This window comes from Strix aluco, chromosome 7 (genome assembly GCF_031877795.1).
Source record: "Strix aluco isolate bStrAlu1 chromosome 7, bStrAlu1.hap1, whole genome shotgun sequence".
In the NCBI taxonomy this organism is placed as follows: Eukaryota; Metazoa; Chordata; class Aves; order Strigiformes; family Strigidae; genus Strix; species Strix aluco.
In genome coordinates this window covers 24,228,458-24,249,088 of record NC_133937.1, presented here as the reverse complement: position 1 = coordinate 24,249,088, position 20,631 = coordinate 24,228,458, and the positions used below count along the sequence as shown (strand labels likewise).

General features: G+C 37.7%; 1 protein-coding gene across 4 annotated transcripts in view; it reads left to right on the top strand.

Moving 5' to 3' along the window:
* The window catches only part of BLNK (B cell linker), a 103,809-nt gene extending 86,925 nt beyond the window's left edge, over positions 1–16,884 (top strand). For all 4 annotated transcript variants that reach the window (XM_074830997.1, XM_074830998.1, XM_074830999.1 and 1 more), the window contains 13 exons: positions 191–219; positions 532–627; positions 1,405–1,447; positions 3,527–3,554; positions 3,855–3,927; positions 4,462–4,492; positions 5,538–5,580; positions 6,350–6,428; positions 6,861–6,892; positions 9,885–9,964; positions 13,543–13,626; positions 14,596–14,751; positions 16,132–16,884. In XM_074830997.1, coding sequence (XP_074687098.1) covers positions 191–219; positions 532–627; positions 1,405–1,447; positions 3,527–3,554; positions 3,855–3,927; positions 4,462–4,492; positions 5,538–5,580; positions 6,350–6,428; positions 6,861–6,892; positions 9,885–9,964; positions 13,543–13,626; positions 14,596–14,751; positions 16,132–16,251 — 894 coding nt within the window. In that variant the 3' untranslated portion in view covers positions 16,252–16,884. The remainder of the gene's footprint in view (positions 1–190; positions 220–531; positions 628–1,404; positions 1,448–3,526; positions 3,555–3,854; positions 3,928–4,461; positions 4,493–5,537; positions 5,581–6,349; positions 6,429–6,860; positions 6,893–9,884; positions 9,965–13,542; positions 13,627–14,595; positions 14,752–16,131) is intronic.
* Positions 16,885–20,631: the final 3,747 nt, after the last annotated feature.

The window sequence follows — 20,631 nt, the reverse complement described above, 5'->3', positions numbered from 1 at the left end:
TCTCAGGGCTTCACAGATTTACTGGTGGTGCCACTCCCATCCTAGTGCAGATTATCAGGCAGAGTTCTAATAGAAATCTATACCACAACACAGAAAGAAGATACTGCTGTGATAACATAAATAGGATCATACAAATATATTTTACTAAATCAAGAAGTGACCAAATAATTCACTACCTTCTCTCTTACAGGAAAAACCATCACCGCCACCGGTAACCAGGTAACCCATTGCTATGGATGTTTGTGCATTATTTAAAACTTGTCAGAAAATACATTTTCTCATCTAGATACTATATGTTTGATAATGCTCTCTCTAGAAGATATACATATAGTAATTCTCTAGATTATCTACACAAAAATTGTCATCCATTCCTATATTAATTTCAATAACCCAAACAATACATATTAAAAGGAAATACCTCTTAAGGGTATTTTTTAGAATTTTGAGGGAGTAGGGGAGGAGAAAGAGAAGTTGCCTTTGTATTCACTGTTAAATATATTTTTCCTTTCTAAATTCATGTTTTATAACTAGGTTCACTAAGCCACTTCTGTCTATGCCTGATCAGAATACAGAGCTCTCCCACATGCACAGCATGACCAGAGAGTCACCTAAGCTGGATACTTCCAGGTAAGTCAACAGCAGCTTATATCAATAGGAAATATTAGCAGAAACAATTTTCTCCTCTTTATTGTGTAGCCTTCAGACAGTAAGCAGTTGTCAGGACACACAAATAGCTAGGGATGTTGGGGCAAGGTAAAAACTGAAAGTTCTTATTTCCTTACAAAATTCTGTATTTAAGCCGGTTTGCTAAATGGGTACTGTTTTCTTGAAGATCCCTTTAGGGATCCAGTGCAGGGGTAAAACATCTCTGCAAGCCAGTTTAAAGTCCTGTTACCCATTTCTGTACCCTTGCAAATGAGGTGTTTTTGTAGGGGGTGGGGCATGGGATTGCTTGTAAAGAAACTGGACACAGTAAATCGATGATTTATATTCCAAGTCTCTGGAGGAAAAGAGGCAAAGGAAACTTGAGTATGCAGCCTATTTCAATCCTGTGTCCCTAGAAGTGTAGGAATCTGCTTCATAACCACTGTCTCGTCCTTAGGACATTGCTCTACAAAATAGGCCATATGCCCCAGGAAGAGCAGGCAGCATCCACAACACTGTGTTACAGTGTTTGGCGAGGTCCTGTGCACAGCTGCAAGGGGCCCAAGGTCCAAGACAAAAGCTCTTCTAGAGTAGTTCAACACTAAGGGCACAGCATCACAACCACTGCAGCAGTGCATCACTACAATTAAATCCATTTACTGCAGACCTCCTCCTCTCTAGATCTTGAAATGCTTATCTGAGCCAAGCAATTAAATAAGAAAATCCTACTCATCTTAACTTACTGTGTATATTTTCCAGAAATATTTTGCCTCTTCCCAGAAATCGTCTTCATCCAAAACCAGTGAGTAATGTGCCGCTATAAAAGAGTATGTTAAACTTAGGCTGCTTTGTGTTTTATATATATAAATAGATGGATGCTTTTTATTATCTGTTCTGTATTATAACAGAAGCAGATGCCTCTGAATGTCAGATTGATCTAATATTGTAACTGTGGCTATTAATCTTTTGGACAAAAAAGGTACATCGGACATCTGTATTGATCCAAGAAAAAACTTCAGATGTTTTGAGGGATATTTGTCTCAGTCCACAAAAATAATTTATTGTGCTAAAAAATACCAGATGAACTCCAGGAACCTTACTTTCAGTAGCAATGGGTGATTTTGCACAATCTGAAGCACCTTCCTTGAGTCTCACTCCTCTCAGATGATGAATGATTAATACTTTCTGAAAATGGAATCCCTCTAAAATGTCAGGCTGTAGTCTGAGCAACCAGTATCACTATGAAATGCAGTCCATGAAGGAGTACTTACAAGCTTTGGACTCCTAAGGCTGTCTTTAAGTCATTCCTCCTCTTCTACTCTTGTCCCCAGTCTGTCCCTTCTGTGGTGCTGGAACAAAAAAAAAAAAAGGCATAAAAAGTTCTTTTTCAGCCAGATTAGTTCCATAAATTGTTCTGTACCGTAGCTCTACTAACAGTTGTGCCAGCACAAGAGAGGGTGCATATGAAGAAGCAAGAAACAGGGTGACAGTAACTGCATCAGCATCTGTGCCAAAAGCTGTGTGCATCAGACTCTGTCCCAGCCCAATGCTCTGAATTGTACTTAAGAAATAATGTCTACCAATAACTACACAGAGAAATTAGACTCCTAAAATTTAGGAATTTGGGGTCATACCATAGCATTAGATTTTTCGGTAACATGAGGTATAAAAACATCTTATAGTCTTACTTTCAATCCTTAAATTTCTAGATATACCAAGTATTTATGTTGGGGTTTTTGCACACCTCTACATACAACAGCAGCAGCATTTTAGTTTCCCTTCCACCTCGTCACAACGTTCTTTCTTAGATCTGTATCCTGTAAGATGCTGAACAATTCCTGAGTGATGCCAAGTCCAGGATTTCTCTTTTTTGAAATGGTTTGATTTCTCAGCTTTTCTTAGCAATATAAGGTTAGAAAAAAAAATACCCAGTTTAGCACAAGAGTCAGCCTAGGAAAGAATTACCCAGTGTTGTCCAAATTTTGGGGTCTTTCCTTGTTGTGTAAGTGGCCAGCCATTACAGTTTTAAAGAAAAACATGCTAAGGAGCATGATGTTTGTCCAGTGCTGTGCTGTGCCTTTCCATCTCTGACTATGCACACTGACAAAGCAAAACAGTAATTGAAACATCTGTTAACTGCTCCCATTCAATCCATTCTCGACACTAACCAGACATGATCATGTTAACAGAACTGCAACCCTTGTTCCTCTCAAAGGCCTGGGCTGACTGGGAGAAAAATTTCTCCAGATCTCACTCCATCAGCTGTTGGATGATGGGTTACACCTCTCCAGCCAGAGAATGGATGCATTTGTGACCTACATTAGTGAAAAGCTATTAACCTGATGGATGAAGATGGACAAATTAATAACTGGTGCCTCTTTGAAAGATACTTATCATATGGGAGTCTGATTCCCTAAAAGACAAGTGGGAACCGAAAGAAAGCATCTCCAAAAGAAGCTGGGAAATGAGTTGGATTGCTTAAACTCTAGTATGGTGAAAAGACAGTCTACTCAGTATCCTCTGTTCAGTGGAAGATGTGTTCTTAGTATATTCAGATGTGCTGCAAAATTTCTGCTTTCCAGCTCAGAAATGAAATGTGAACCAAAAGGTCTCACTGCAAAGTTCAGGGCCAATCTTCTCAATACTACAGGCAGTCTCAAGGTTAATGGAATGTTCAAAATTAGATTGTGGTTTGCTAAAATTTTTCAAATGCTGTCGTAAAGGCTGTTGAAAAGTGGATACTATATGCATCTGTACAAATATTTCTTTAAACATTACTACAGATCACCAAGACCAGATTATTTATTTATATACTTTCCATTTAATAATAATTCCCTTTTTAATTGCTTCTTATCAAATATAATGTATTTTTCCATTACAGGACCATGAAACAAACAATAATGATGAAAGTAAGTATTCTCTACTGAAAACATGGCAATATGAGAGGGTTTTGTTGTCAATATGTCGCTAGTGACCTTAATATAGCATATAGTAGAGTATGTCAGTGTAAACTTTATCTGTAACAGTCAGCACTAAGCAAGAAATGTTACTGTTTTCCAATATAATCAGCCTGAAAACACGTTAAGACAAAAATTAAAGTAATGGATATTTTTTACTTTTACTACATTAACACTGAAATGGCAGTGAGGAAACTCCACTGTTCAGATACAGCTAATATTGCGTACTAAATATGTTGTTTGCGTCTCTAGATCATAGCTTCAGTAACACACAAGAATCCAGATTTCCCACTGGAGCAGCCCCATCTCCACTACCAAGGGGCCTGTGAGTAAAAAATAATAAAACTGCTTTGGGGATGGGGCTAATAGGTGTATTAGGAGCTAACTCCTATCCTGGCCTATGGCAATCAGTAATTTTTATTGCTGATCATGAAAGAGATTCTGACTAGGTAAAGGCAAGCTTTTGTTTTGTTATTTCTGGAGGAATACTGTTTGTATGCCAGTGGCATTGCCCTTCACTGCCTGCCACTGAAGGTAGATGCTGGCTGGCTTGCTTAGTTTAGTCACATACTGCAGCAATAGCACGTGCATGCCTATAAATGCAAAGTTGTGTTTTTCATCAAAACTCTTCTGCCCAACCCAAATTGTCATCTTAAGTATTGGACAGAATGTAGCTTCCTTGCATATCGTAAGTACCTTTCTGAGTACCCATGTTACATCTGATACCCCACACCACCCCCCAACTGCTACAGCTGTCCAGTAAGGATATCGTATCATGGCCAGAAATATCTTGGAAATCAATGAACATGATGCTTAGTTGCTAAATGAATTCACGTATTCTTTTTCCTCCAACCTGCAGAAAGAAAACTTCTAATGCAGTAAATTCACCAGTAAGTTGACTTGTATAAGCAAACTATAATTTTTACAGGTGATTTTTAATTTATTGTAAAACTTAATTTTATCGTGAGTTTGGGTGCAATATAAATGCATAAAAAGAATAGGGGACAGAGTTATAAAGAAAGGAAATATTTGGGTGCTCTTATGTGAACTAAGCAGCAGTGAGAAAGCTCAAGTAGAAAAATATTTTGATTAAAGGGATATTTGGACTCAATGGGATGTAACAATAAACACAGTGCAAGAACTGAATAAAATGAGAAATGGGAACATGGGCCATTCAGAAGTATTCCCTGAAATACACAGGGCTGTACATGGAGAACATGGATTTATTGTAAGAGTGATAGCTCAAGAAAGATGTGAAATTTTACCAGAATTTATTGGAGGTTTTTCACTAAGTATTTCATCATTAGAAAAATATCACAAAACCTCTTGTGGGAGAAAGCGAGAGAACTGGTTGAAATTTTTAAAGAAATTAATTTGAAAAATGTTTTGAAACTGACAGTTTATCGTCTTTGTTTCAAAATGAAAAAAAAATGAAACTGGAAGGTTGGGTGAGTTTTTACTGTGAGCTAAACCGACAGTTTAACTTTCAGTAAAAACAAATGTGTTCAGACATTTGTGAGCATAGCTTGACAAAGATGAAAATACTGAAATTTTTGATTCACAAGTATTTGGGATGGACATTTCTCTTTTTTTTGACTTGTGATAAGAAAGAACCATTTTTTACACCGTAAGCTTACTGATGCGAGTTTACAAAAAAAAAAAAAAAATAAAAGCATGCATCTCTCTATATTTTACTTTTGTCCACCTATGTATACACACAAACTGGGATTCTTTCCAGATCTACTTTGCAAAATCCCAAGCTTCAAGGTCATACAACTAGACTCTTCACAGAATGGCCATGTACCTACCTCCTAATCCCTCCAGGATGCTGTCAATTCTAAATGTAAACTACTTCACAAAAACTATAAAAATATAAACATTTGCTGTACAAGTGACATGCCATTTAATACTTGATTTCCTTCTGTTTTACTGCAGAAACCATGTTTACCTTCCAGAGAGACCTTGACTGCAAATGAAGGTAAATTGTCTCTACTATTGTGAAAAAGTTGACATTTATCATAAAAACATGAAACAAACAACACCACATTCAATTTATTCTAGGTTTTTGAGGGGGTTTGGTTTTAGCAGTTTCAGACTGGATCTGGCCAGTCTTAGTTGCACTGAGTATCATTGTTCTCTAAAAGCAGTCACAGTAAAACTCTTGAGGTTACTGGCAGGGTAACATACGACATAATGGACCAGCAATGTGCCATATAGTCCTCTAAAGTGGAGAAGGGGGAAGGGGGGCAAAGCGTGAGTGCATCATTCTGAACTCAGCCAGAACCACCTCACACGGAGACGACTCCTGGCAAGAGCTCAGCCCCTTGCACAGGCAGAAAATACATCTCGCCTCTGTGCAGGGCGGCAGCTCCTCCAGGCAAAAGCTCAGCAGGAGCTGCTGTCTAACACAAGGGTAGGGTGCAGCCAGCCAGCCGCACCTCCTCCGGCTGAGCTCTTGTAGGCAGCCTGCCCCAGCGTCCTCCCCACTGTCACACAGCTTGCCGCTAGGAAGGCAAGTCTCCCACTGAGCTCCTGCAGGCGTTTACAGCGCAGCTATTTGCCTAGAAATTTGGTGGTATGCCACTAGTTAATAAAGAAAGCAGCAGCTTGCCAAGCTGCCATGTAAGGAAAAACCCCCGAAGTTACAATAATAAAAGAAACCCTTCTTCAACTACTGGAACTCTCTTACCTGGGACAACATATTTCTGAAGAAATCTTGACTCTACAATTTGTTTTCCCAACTACAGAAAAACCTACAGCAGCAGAACGACGACGAGGTTCCAGCCAAGAGCTTCCGCTTCCACCCCTTCCAAGTGGTTCCCAAAAGTAAAATCTCTTTTCATCATCTTTTGAATATTTCAGTGCACCAGCTCCTAGTGCTCTGTCTGAACACAGCTGTTAGAAGTTCAAAGGAGAGCACTGCTTTCTCTGTAGCCTTCTGTTCCCTTTTGAAAGTCACGTTTCTTGAAGCCTCACAGTAGCAAAAAATAAAACATGGGAAATGCATCCAAATACTATAACCACAACCAAAAAGCATAGGAGGATGTAATCTCTAGGTGATGAGATTTAAACCAGATGTTTAAATTCATAATTGTCAGTACTAGTGGGATATGATTTTTTTTAAATACCTGTATCTGGCCCTTATTTCTCAATATGGATGAGATGGAACATGTTCTACCACTGCATGCTTCAAATACATAATTTTAATATTTTCAGATCTCCTCAGACCTTTCTGTAATCTATTGATATTTATTTCAGGCCTTTGCTCCAAAAGTCTTCAATTCTGCCAAGTAAGTATAATCCAGATGTTGAATTAAAATGTTATTAATCTTTAATTTCAAATTTATATTTGAATTAAGATTATTTCAAGATGTCATGCATGGAATTAACATTTGTCTCTGTAATGGATACAAAGAGGAGATCAGGTATCCAGGGGTTTAGCTCAGCTAGTAAAATTAAGGGAGCATGTCAGGATTATTGTATAAATTGATGGAAATCGGGTGCTTCATTCCCATTTGTGACTACTGCAAATTTCTACCAAAGGCAGTTTGGGTCAGTTCCCATCACAATAAAGATACCATCAATCTCCTTTGCCACAGAAGAACCCTAAATATGACATTTCTGGGCTGTTGCAGGCTTCTGTTGCCTAGAAGCCAGACAGATTATTATTGCTTCCAGCAATTTATTCTTTCTCTGTAGGGAGAAAAAAAGAAAAAAAAAAAAAAAAGAAGGTATTTTTATAATGGCAAACACTAAAGCTCTTCTGTAAGTAGTACTTTCAAAGAGGGATTTCACAGTTAAAAATAAATTAGGTAATATGTATATGAACTCTCTTTGCACAGAAGTGCAAATTAGATCTAACATTTTTCTAGTCTCCTGTTAGCAGACACTTGTCTGACCTTCCTACAAGCCTTTTTCTGCACATTGCAGTCTGAGCATATCTTTCCCATTGTAAATGGATGGTGAGAATTGCACGTAGAAATCTGCATGTGGTTTAGCTTAAACTTAGGCACTGTTATTAGTACTTCTATTTCCTGGAAATGTTTGCTTGATGTATGTTGCAATTACATCTCCTATGCTGTGGAAGTATAATAATGCTTCATATTCATGCAACAGACTGTTCCTGTTGCACAACTGATGTGCTTCAACTTGTAGCATAAATTCTTACTAATTCCTGAAATGTAACTATTCTTCGAGGTCATCTGGTGCTAAATGATGCTCTGATTAGTAAACTTTCTTTAACACACTCATACCCTTTGCCAGGTCCAATAACAACTTAATCACAGATACAATTGGTCCCAATCATTAATGTCCCTTCAGCATAACCTGCCATCTCTTCCTTGTCACCAAGCCCAAGCCTCGTGCCAACTTTTGTCATCTTCATAAAAAGTACTAATTTCCCATATGGCACAGTATTAAATGCTCTACTGAAGTCCAAAGTACAGTACCATATTCTCTCTGTAGAACTCTGTTATTTTATGAAAGATCTGTAACATTTTTACCTACTTGAGTAAATTGCAGATTTTATCTTAGTAGTTTGCCTCCAAATCTTAATGTTCTTTCCTTCAAAGTCTCTCCTAGGCCTTTGTGTTCTGTGGAGTCAGACCAAAAGGCCTGTAGCTGCTCAGGTCACTTTTTCCACTTTAAGTATAGCAATTATGTTTGGTATTCTTTAATCATATGGTACCACCCTGACTTGAAACTTATTTAAAATAATTGTTACCAGCACTGTAATTTCATGTGCCAGTCTTTAAAATTTCTGGGATAAGGTTATCTGGGCCCACCAATTCAATTGCACTAAGCTATTTGAGTCTTGCTTCCAGTTTGGTTGTGGAAATTTCCATTTCAGTACCAGAACTACTATTGGTTTAGTACCTAGATTATCTTTAAAATCAATAAAATTCTTACTGCAGACAGCCCCATTTCTCTTCCTTTTTTTGCACAGCTAAGGAATCTCTTATTACTTATTTTAATTTCCTTTCATAAAGTCTAATTCAGCTGACTTCTGGCAATTCTTACTTTATTCCTACAATGTACTTCTCAGCTGTAACTTTTGCAGCTGGTCAGTCAAAATTTGACAGAAAACCCAAAACTCTTAATATTGAATAGCCTTCTTCAGGTGATTATTCATTCATTGAGAGCTGGAACTGCTTCTTATAATGTCTCCTATGTACTTGGAATGCAGCTTCCAGACAGTTACACCTTTACTACAAAAGAAGTTCTAAACGTAATTCACACAGGTATCTTTGACCTCTCCAGTCCAATTGAATTTTTTAATTCTGAGTCATTGTGTGACCACCTCTATAATATTCTTACCGATTTCTGAAACCAAAATCTAAATCAGAATTGTATTAATGAAGACTTGATAAAGCAGTCTGCAAAGTATCATGTCCAGGGCTAGGTGAGTCCTAAAAATCCTAGTAGTATTTTTTTATCTGGTAAGTAAAACCAAGAGCAAATAAAACCTCCCATATTAACAGAATAAGTAACACTCAACTTTCTACAATCATCTTCTCTGGTATAATGATACTGATATGTACCCAACTCTGATCACAAGTACCTACAGCAGACACCTATACTGTCTTTGACCAAGAATCTGTTTCACCAGAAGACAATTACCTATACTTATTTCCCATATTTCTGTCATGTCATTACTATGTAACACTAGCTAACCATTTCCCTTATAACTACTTAAACTCTTCAACATCTGTATTTCAGTCCTAGTAGTTTTTTTTCTACTATGAATTGTTATTATAATTATAATTAAGCTTCACAATCTTTCCTACTAGTTCTGCTTCTCTATTTAGCTGTCTAGACTTCTTGCACACATATACAAACACTTCAGTTGGAATAAATTAGTGAAAAATTATGTCTGAGCTACATTTGTTTTCCTGACTCCCTCACCTATATAACTACTTCTTACACTGGACGGAGTGCTTTTTTGCATTGTGCTCCTTCATTTTCTTTATCTGTTGCTACATTGATTCACTTAGGTGGTGGTTGTTTTTTTTCTCGCATTTTAAGTCTAGCTCTGGCTTTTAACCAAGTTGTTAACCAAACTGTTATTAACCAAACTGTTTCTCTCCCTATAAGCAAGTCTCCTCTTTGGAGCAGGCAGGTGTCCCAGGCACTTATACAGGGTCCATCCATTTACAGTAGAAAGCTTTCCCGAATGATACCAAAGATTTCCAGATCTTCCAAAGTCCTTGTAACAAATTGTTTTCTTACAGCATAACAAATATACTTTGAAAACTTATACATGTTGTTCTTTCCCTTTTCTAGAAGTGCCAGAAGCTGCAAACCGTTCTCCGAGTACTTCCCCTCACAACAGCATTTCATCTAATTCAAGTACAGCAGACCAGGTATAACATCAGTTAAATACACATTCCAGAAATCTTATCTTTTATTTGAAGTAGTATTTCCGCCCCTACCTGCTTTCTAAATAAAAATCATACCCCTTTTGTGGATAGCATCCGTGTCCCCTTTTGCAGTGAAGACTTTCTGTAGCACAAATAATCTGAATGTTAGCTTTCATACAAAAAAAAATGCTTAGAACATGTAGCATAGGGGAGCTTTAACAAACTGTAGAAAAATACGTAAATAGCATTATACCAAACCTTGGCACTCTACTAGTCACTTTAAACAAAATGTGAAAAAGCTGCTTAGTTTTAGGTCTTCCTGACTCCCCAGTTTATAATACTTTGACATCATTTGAAACAAGAAAAGCTTGTAAAATGTACTTTAGTCTTTGATATAGATGGCTATAAAGAGTTTTTAACTGCCTACTTTTTTCTAACTTATAGCTGTACATACTGGGTCCTGAAAAAAAAATAATGTGTACCAAGCGGATACAACAGAGCCATCTGCAGCTATTAGCATTAGCCTGCACTGATGTGACGTGCTAAGAAATCCCAGAAATTTGTAGGAGGAAACAGGGATGCTCTGCTGACTGGCCCAACACAGCAGGATGCAGAGGGTAGAATCACTTTTATGAACATTGCCCTATTTGTTACAGTTTGGGGTGTCAGCAGAGTTTTAAGAACTGAGAAGAAAGTCACTGCTGCCCCTCTCAGATGATGCTGTGATGCCTCCCCTACATGTTTTAGTCTCTTCCAAGTCCTTACTGCTTTCTGTTCCTTTAAACAGACCTCTTCTCATTCCAGTTAATGCTGTCAGGTTTACGACCAATTCTTTTTTCTGTGTTTTGTTGCAACGTTAAGCTTTGAATAATCTCAGCAACTGCAAAGTTATTTTCATTTCAGTGCTATTCCACTTATTCTCATTTTGGATGAAGGGAGACTACAAAATGCAGGAAGCCATTCTTATTAGCCTAGTAGTCACAAACAAGGTAAAAATAGTTCTGTTGAGTGCAAAACAAAGGCTCTGTTATGCAGAGCCAATAACATTCAGTGTTCTAAAGCCTGACATGACAAAGATAATACAACAGTGAAGAACAGAAAGGACTTGAAGTTCTGGAAAAATTTTAACAGTATGTCATACTGGATATTTATTATAAAAATTGCTTTCAAATAAACAATCCAGCAGACACTAAATAAACAGCTTGTAGCAATTATATTTGCAGCTTTTATGCAACAGCCATGGGCAAAACCAGAGCTTAATAAAACATCCTTTTTGTTTTTGTTTTTTTTTTTTAAAAAAAAAAGGAAAATATATTAACTGTTAGTGTTATTTTCCCACCAATTATGTGGAGTGGTATCATTTGCTGTAGCATCCTGCACAATACCGGTGCTTGCAGACATGATTCATGCCCATAAGGTTCATTATTTGTTTGGTTCCCATCCAAACTTTGGTAACAGCTCTCTGCTTCCAGATTATAGGCTACAGATAGTGCTAGAAGAAAGGTATAGGGGCAGTTGATTCCTTGTTCTGTTGAACAAAGATTGGTTTACTGGTCTCGTTCTCTAAGTGGCTGAGTACCTTGCATACTTGCAATTCCTCTCATGGTATCTTTTTCCAATGAATAGTGACTCAGTTTCTCTGTGACTGGAGAAATACATGGAAGAACTGTAGAGGTAAAGTTGTATGTTGCTATGACTTGAGCCAATCTAAAAATTTAGTACAATGCCCTCAAAGTGAAGGCTCTGTTTTTTCCTTGCTGACAACTCCCCTCCCAGCCACAAACTTCTCTGGTGTTCCTCTGATCCTGCAGTGGGCTGAGACAACTCATTAAACTGACAGAAAACCAACCTGGCAGTCAAACACAAAACAAGACAAAACAAAAAAGGTAGTGATTTTTTTTCTGCAAGATTAGTAAAGTGAATTATCTCACCGTGGGATCAGATGAGCAACAAAATGAGCGTAGGGGAGAAGCCAAGACATTCCCTTTTTGGCAGTGATAAGCCAACTAGACCAGCTCAGCCATAAACTGCAACTTCACCTTTCATCTGTTTTGTACAGAGGTGACAAAACTTGTATGAAATGAATTTTATCATTAAGCTTGTTACTATAAAGTTGGAGCAAAACTGTTCAAATGTCCAGAAAGGTTAATACCCAGAAGTATTTATTAGGAAATATGCGTAGCGCTGTTTCTATAGCCTCTCCACTCACTTGAGTTAGCTTTTGCATCAACCTCTGCAGCAAGATCTCACTTCATGATTGCTGGTTTTATAACCTGCTAGTTAATTTTCTAGCTATTGAAGTCTGATAATGCATAAGTTTCATGCTGCTTCTAATCCCTCATCCTGTCCTTCCCTTGAGTATCATTCCTTTTCATACTTCTTGGAAATCCCTCATACCTTTCCCCTAAACTCCACTCCTGTTCCCAAATATACACTCAATCCTGCATCATCTTGCTTCAGTTTTCTACCAAAAAAACTTCCTCAAATCATAATCTCATACCATGCACTCCCAACTTCTATCACCTCCTCACATCTTTTTATCTTGCTATGAGAGCTTTTATCTTCTAGAACAGAATCCTCCTATCTTTAGGATGCCAATCTTTCTACCTTGTATCTTCAGGTCTGCACCTATGCCCCCATCCATGAAGTCCTTTGTCCCATGTTTTCCACGGGAGGAACAGGTTAAGTTCACTTACTGTACAGAACGCTGGCAAGCATTTAACAAAATGCGGAGAAGGATGATCTTGGTGAGGTGTTCACAGGGGATAACATACAGAGATGAGGCACCCAAGAGATATGTTATAAAACATAAGCCGCTCTTATATTCTGTCACAGATGTAATCCTTCTCCACAGTAAACATGGTTTTATGCCTTTTAGAGAAGAGCAGAGTTTGAATATATCCTTACATTTGAAACTCAATCCAACAGAGAACCAGAACTGAATCTGTATCTCATGTGTCAGGTGAAAGCACTGGAGGCTGAACTGCTGTATTAGTAAAGACATTAATTATTCCTCTGTTTTGTAGGACTCCATCCATCTGTCCTTATTTAATAACAACAAAAAGAGCAAAAGATGCACTTATCCAACCTGCATGCTATCCAGATGGAGGCAATCATGATCGTCTTCACAAATAGCATTAAGTATATGGGAAACTTCATTCCCAAAGCTTACATGTCTACCCAACCTGGACATTTCATTGGCTAGCCCACAGTTGAGCAGCATTTAAATTCTTAATGGTCAAGTTATTCCTCAACATTTCCTGGAAACCCTCTTTAAATTCTACTAGAATACCTTCCTGCTTTAAAAATACCAAACCACCCTCCAGTTGAACCTGACTACTTTTCTCAGGGTATCTTGCTCTCTTCTGTCATCTATCAGCCTTCTATCACACCTCTGTTACCACTGTTTTGACACACTAGTTTTTCTTTGTCCTACCTCTATCCAACAAAAACAGTGAGCTCCTGGCAAAGAATTTTCTAAATTCTGTGTTTTCTAAAGTGTTCTGCATTTGAGTTCTTTACGGCTGTCATTATTTAGCAGTAACTCCCCTACAGGTGAAACACTGTTCCTCTCTTTCTAGGATGCTGGTGTTCATAGTAAAGCATGGTATGCTGCTACCTGTGATAGGAAAATGGCAGAAGATGCGTTGTACCGATCAAACAAGGTAGGTCACTTTTAAAGAATGTCTATTTTATGAAAAACTTCAAATAAAAAATGAAAAATCAAAAGTACAACCCAATATATTCTAAGAACATCAGTTGTATTCTGAACAGGTCAGAGTACTGTGCCATGCAAATACTGTCAGACATGAAATTATTGTGGTGAAACAATCTAACTATGGTTTGCATCCCAAGACAAAGTTGCACTGGTGTAACTCAGACTGGTGCACTGCAGAGAAAGGAATTGCAGATTAGAGAGCTGAGGAAGACCTGGCAGCTCATGTGCATCCATTAAAATGGAAGGCAAAGCCCCACAACTTTTAAATTATCTCCACCACCGTCCAATGGTTCATGTAAAAACAGCTACTGTTTGGAAAGGCTGATGCTGCTATGCATTTTGAAATAGCAACACTATGCATTTATGTATTTGGAGAATTTTGAGGTCTCTCAACTATTCTGTGTACAAAAGCTAGTGTCACAGAAGGGAATGGTAACATGTGGAGTTGTATCTTCAGCATCAGGTCCATTTCCACCCTTCCCCAGCTCCACAAAGCAGGATAAAGGGGCAGAGCACTGGAGCTGTCACCAGCGTAGGCCACTGCTAGCTAGTGAGCACTGGGCTACGGAGTGCTTTTTACAGCTCTGGGAAAGGATCTCCACCTCACTGCTTTCTTGCCTACCTACTGCCACTGATAGTAACTTCACTTCCTAATAATCTGTGGACCCCAGCAGACTGCTGCCACCATGTGTTTATTTTTCTTTCTCTGGCTGAGAGTACAGGTAGCAGCAAAGGTGGGTCTTAAATGATACCTCTGTAAGCTACTGTTAGCAGGAATATGTGCTACTTCTCACCTCCTCCCGTACAGTTTTTCTGATGGGACAAAAGGGTTTAATGCTAATATAGATGAAAATACTAACCTAAAAACAAGTTGTTGGAAAAAAGCTGAATACCCTTACTACTTTTCTCTCTTTAGGATGGATCTTTTCTAATAAGAAAGAGTTCTGGACAGGATTCACGGCAACCATACACACTGGTTGTGTTTTACAACAGAAGAGTATACAACATTCCTATACGATTTATTGAATCAACAAGACAATATGCACTGGGCAGAGAAAAAAGTGGTGAAGAGGTGAGATGATTGGGAGGGGGGGTCCTAACAGTTTTCAGTTATATACCTTTAATAAGCAAGGATTAAGATATAATGCACTATGACCAAAAGGATTCTTCATTTATCAGGATAAAAGTATACCCTATATAATGACTGATCTATCAAGCTAGAGAAACCAGTGTAACATAAGCTCCCGCATACTGTAATTAAAACCACAGATCAAGTTTAAAATGTAATCATAGAACTGTTTTGAAAAGTTATTGGGATCAGAGCTGCAGCTGCTAGATAAACTCTCCAGCTGTTTATAGTCCTCTATTCACCTTCTAGTTAAGGTGAATAGTTAACTAGATAACTAGTTAACTGTTTAACTATTAACTAAGACTCTAGTTAAGTTTCTTGGAAAAATCACAAAGGAAGAACAGCCATGCTCAAAAAAAAAAACCCCAAAACGCAAAAAACCCCAACAAACAAATACCAACAAAAACCCCCTCTATCAAAAGTGAGAATGACAGTATTTTACTCCTATTTTCACGTAAAGAAAATGTTAAACTCTAGTTCTATAGTGCAAAAATCACTGGTTGGCTATTATATCACACAGATAATTACTCTGACAGCAAAACAGAAACTTGAAACCCAAATACCAATAAAAACTGTTATCACTGCACAGAGTGATAAACTGTTATCACTGCACATCCCTTTTCAGGGATGTGAAAGTAGGCTTGCCTTAGCCTAATTATCTGCCTCCCAGGCAATGGTTTTGAGGTTACAGAATGAATAAGAGCCTGGAGCTTATCTGGTCTTCAACAAAGGGTCAGAAATGACCTCAGGAGAAAGATAGTCCAAAACCTGTATTTGACCAAAGACCAAAAGGAAAAGCAACAGACCTAGCAGATTCTGGATATAAATTTATAGTGACAGATATTAAAATTGCATAACTAAACCAGTTCTTATTGATGGCTGGCTGTACCATATTACTCCTGGAGATTGCCCTCCCTCTGAGGTGGCCGAACCACAGATGAAGCAGTTTCCAAACTGCCACAGTCTGCAGCCTGGTATATATTAAGGTAAACTGAAAGCGGTGTCAGTTTAATATGCCATGTAACAGCCTTTGTGGTTCAGTTTGTGCAGGTGATAATCACAAATGGAGAGGAACATGAGATGAGATAGCTAGTGACCATAGTATCTTCCATTGTCCAAATTTAATCTGTTTATGACTAGAATCAGGACTAAAAGCAGGATCAGTGCTCTTACTAAAAGGCAGAGCATCTCACTTGGTAACAAGTCATCGTTTCACTTTCTTTGGTGGGAGAAGCAAAGAGAAAAAGATGATGCAGTGATTACTGACAATACTACAGCATTAAAGGAAGCCAGCACTAATTAATTTTTGTTTTCTCTATCCAGCGCTTCGACAGTGTTGCTGAAATAGTAGAGAACCATCAGCGCAGCTCCCTGGTTCTAATTGACAGCCAAAACAACACAAAAGACTCAACAAAACTGAAACACATTGTAAGAGTTTCTTAAACTGGACTGCTAAGATGAAGACTTTAATAATTTCTTTCAATGTCCCAAAACACGTGGATCAGATAAAAAGAAGAAAATCCAAAATGATGGAAAATACTCTTTAAGAGCACTGACTGAGTAGCAAGAGATGTCATTCATAAAGTTCAACCCCATGTCACTTTTATCAGAAAAGCACTCATATTTAACAGAAGAAGCCAAAGCATATGTACTCTTGTTTCTGATTTCCATCTGTGACAACATGGGTCTTCCAAGTCTTGTGAAGAACTGCATACCACAGCCTGGTCCTTTGACTGCTATTTAAAGACAGATTGCCTGTAGGACATTTTCGCTTTAAAAATGAGAATACCCACAGTGATCTACTCTTTCCATTTGTTACCTTTACTACAGATCACTGCTTTCAGCAATTTCTTTGTAAAGTGAACAGCCCCAGACGTTAGAGCAGCTTGACCTAACGTATTGCTGCATACAAGCTGAAAATAGGACTCTACTTCATATGATTAGTGGCAAAAAAGCTGTCTGAATGTTTTAGATTAATGGACATGTGTTGTCCTTTTTCCTCAGCTTTACTCTGTTTCATTAATATTTTTGTTTGTATTTTCAAATGTGCAAATAAAATTAATACTGTAATGTCAATAGTGTATGGAGGCATTGCTGGATCACATTTCTTAGCATCCTTTCAGCAAGGAAACATCAATTCACTATCGTTGATGTTCTAATGTATATATTTGTATGTGCTCCTTCACAAGTTCTATTGTTACAAAAACTATCACTTTTTACAGCTTTAGCATATGTATTTGGCTTAATAGCTCTCCAGTCTTTTGTCTTCAAATTGACTACTGTTGATGACTCAAGCATATTGCTTCATTGCTAAACCAACTACCCACTCAATTCTTGCAGAATTACTGTTTACACACACACACACACACACACACACAAGAAACCCCTTTCCTTTTTCAAGCCTGTTCTATCACGGTGGTTTACTTATTGTATTACTGCGAACAAATTAATTTCTACAAACTTTCAAGCAGTGAAAATTAAATTGATGAATGTATAAATAGCACCAATGAAAAGCTTTTAGGAACACTTGTTAATTAATCCTAGAGCTATTTGATTTCACTGGACCTGAAAACTCATCCATCTTAAAGGTTTTTTCTAAAACTGACACTCTATCCATACCTGCTTTGTTATTTTTTTACAGATTAGGCGGTGTTCTCCAGGATTATCTGCAAGGTATTTAAGGCAAGATTGAGCCAAGACTTGTGAAGTCTTAGCAAGTCACTTAGAGCTATGTTGTAGCTGTATTCTGCAACTACTTCCTTATGGTTTTGATCAGTTACTTTTACAATTAAGGCACCTGTCTTCCAGAAAGAACTGCTTACTAATACGATGAAGATGTTCAGCACATGGCTACCTACCTTGCTGCATCTGTTTCTTCCCTCGGCAACACTAGTAATACCTCAGATGTGAAGCAAATGAGATACTGGCAAGAAACAATGTATACAGACTTTACACCAGTCTGCCTATAACAGACTGTTTACACTACTACAACAATGCTATCTTTAGTATATTGTTTAGTTGTATTAATTAGTAGTATACTAATACTACACTTAGTACGAGTGTAATGTTTAGAACATTAAGATTGCCAAGGCCTCAAAATTAACAAGTTATTAGTCTCTGTAAACTTAATTTATTCCTATATGTGTACTCTGATATTAGTTACATGAAAGATCACTTTAGAAGGTTACTACTTAAAGCAATACTCACAGTGGAAAATATTCTGTGAAAAAGCAGCCACTCAGTATTTAGCTTTCTTTGCATTCATGTAGAGTCCTTGCCTTATTCACTCACATACTGCACAGTATTTAAACTTTGTTCTTAACCAAACTGCCTGTTCCTTGTTAACCTTCCTATGTTGCTCTTCACAAAAGTTCTTCAAACATTGCTGAGTTAAATGTGTAGTTACCACCACCATTCTAGAACTGTGTGGGGAAAGAAAGGCATGAAAAAGTGAAACTCAAGTGTACCTACAGACTTCCCTATGACAGACTAAGTATCAGTTTTTTAGGATAACTAGAAATACTGAGCCCTTTCCATACTCTGAGCACTGCTGTTCCTGCCCCTCAGCACTACATGTAACCTTGTGGCTGATCTACAAGTAACTCTTTTCAGCCATGTTCTACATCATTACAGGAGTACCTTACAATTTTGACAACAAAATGAGGCAGGGATTTGATAGGCAATACCACCTCCCACAAAATAATCCATACCTCTTGAGATGATGCTAATTTTGCATTTTGCGAGGATATAAAATAAATTAGCTCTCAGGATGGAATATGCTATGTTAAAAATCCCGATGCTATTGATTCAGCAGCCAGTATAGAACCTAGCAAATGGTAACGGTGCAATCCTGTATCTGAAACTTTCTTACAACTGTTACAGTGCCAATAGCTGCCACTAGTTAATGCTGTCAGGTGTTTCCACCAGGTATCAGATATGTCAAGTCTGACCTCTGACAGACAGCAACGCACCTTTCCCCCCATATTTCAATATTGTTAGCCAATTTCTGTTCTATGTAATTGTCATTAACTGAATAGCTAGGGAAAAAAAAAACAACAAACAAAAAAAAAAACCCCAAAGACCTAAAGACAAAGTATCATATTTACTAATGTACAAAAGAGCATGTTGTGTGCCTACCTGATACAAAAAGGAGAGTACACCGAGTATTGCACATCATTCCTGACAATGTTGTTCCGTGAAAGGAGTAAGAACTTGCATTCTCAAAAATTCAAGTGTTCAGACATGCAAGTTATAAAACTACAGCAGCAGGCAGAGATTCTTAGGAAGTGTTGTTAAAAAAAAAAGCAACAACATGTCTCACATGACAACAGCCCTGGAACAAATACTGAACACAAGTTTTTTGTTAAAACATTGGAATCACTGAGGAAGAGGAACTGTGACTTGCTGATGAATACACATCTTGCAAAGAATATACAATGGGCTTAGATTTTTAGGCCTTTTTAAGGCCACTTTACACAAACACAAATACTGTAAAAAACTTGACCCTGCACCTATTTCTGTACATTCCAAAACACTGTGACCAAGTTACAGTTTTCTTATCTTGCTATATGTGCAACGTTACAAGCTATTTTAAATGTTATGGTTGCAGCCAAACACTCAAAATCAAGACACTCTTCAAATCAGGTTACCTGCGCAACCTTAATTTGTCACATCAGATACATCTATTACAATACAAGCATTAAATATATGATCAAATATTTTTATATATGGATTTATATATTTCACTTGGTTCACACAATACTTGAAGGATAAATCGTAGCTGTGTAAGGAAATACTGTGTTTGTAGGATATTTCTAAGATACCTTTCCCATTTACTGAAGATACTGAGAAATATACAAACATTGCAGGAGTCAGCCATTAAAAAGGTAGCCTCATATTGTTAAAGCTGTTGAACATTTCATTGAGAATTGCGTATTGTCCCTGCACCTTCTACTGCACCATCTGCTGCGATGCTGGTCAGACCGCTTAAGCCAAACTTTTTCCTGATGATCATTAATTGTGATCTTAATTTCACTGAAGTCTCACTTAAGATTCTTTGAAATCTGATCTGCAGAAGTGCCAAAGTCTGAGGACCTCAAACAAAGCATTATGGAAAAGCTTGTAAGCAAAAAAGAATTAAATATTCAGAACAGTACTTGAACAACATGCACTAAATAATACAAGGACATAATTAAGGGTGGGGAAAAAAAAATTAAATCACTGCTCAAGAGGGAGCAAGTTATGCGCCCTGAATGAGATGGATGTCCATGGATAAAGTTACACATGACAATGAATTAAGATTGTATAAAGCAACCTTATTTCAACATTTCCTAGCTTTACCCTTTTTCACAGTATTAAGGTTACCCAATTCATAGGAAAACAAGCTGGAGGGAAAAAAAATTCCAGCGATGACAGTTGTTACTCTCCTGTTTCATTAATATAGAGAAAACCCCCTAACTCTACAGCAGAACTTCCACCTCAATGCTAAGTAACTGTTAACAAAAATTGGTCATCTTTGGTGAAGTCGTACCAAGCAGGTTTTAGCAACAAACCTCACATATATTTCTGCCAAAAGCGGCAATGACAACGTCCAGAATTCAGGGGTTCAACTTCAGGGTTTATAGGAGAGCAAGCTGAGGTAGCCAATAGATCCTCCCAGTCAAAAAAGCTTAACACATTTTTGTCCTTTCCTAATGTTGTTTCTTTTCAATATACCTCCTCACCACTACACTAGTCTTCTTCAAAGTTTCTAGCAAAAATAATGTCAGAGCTCAAGCCCATTGTGCAGCACAAAATGATCCGATTTTGATACAGAACACACAT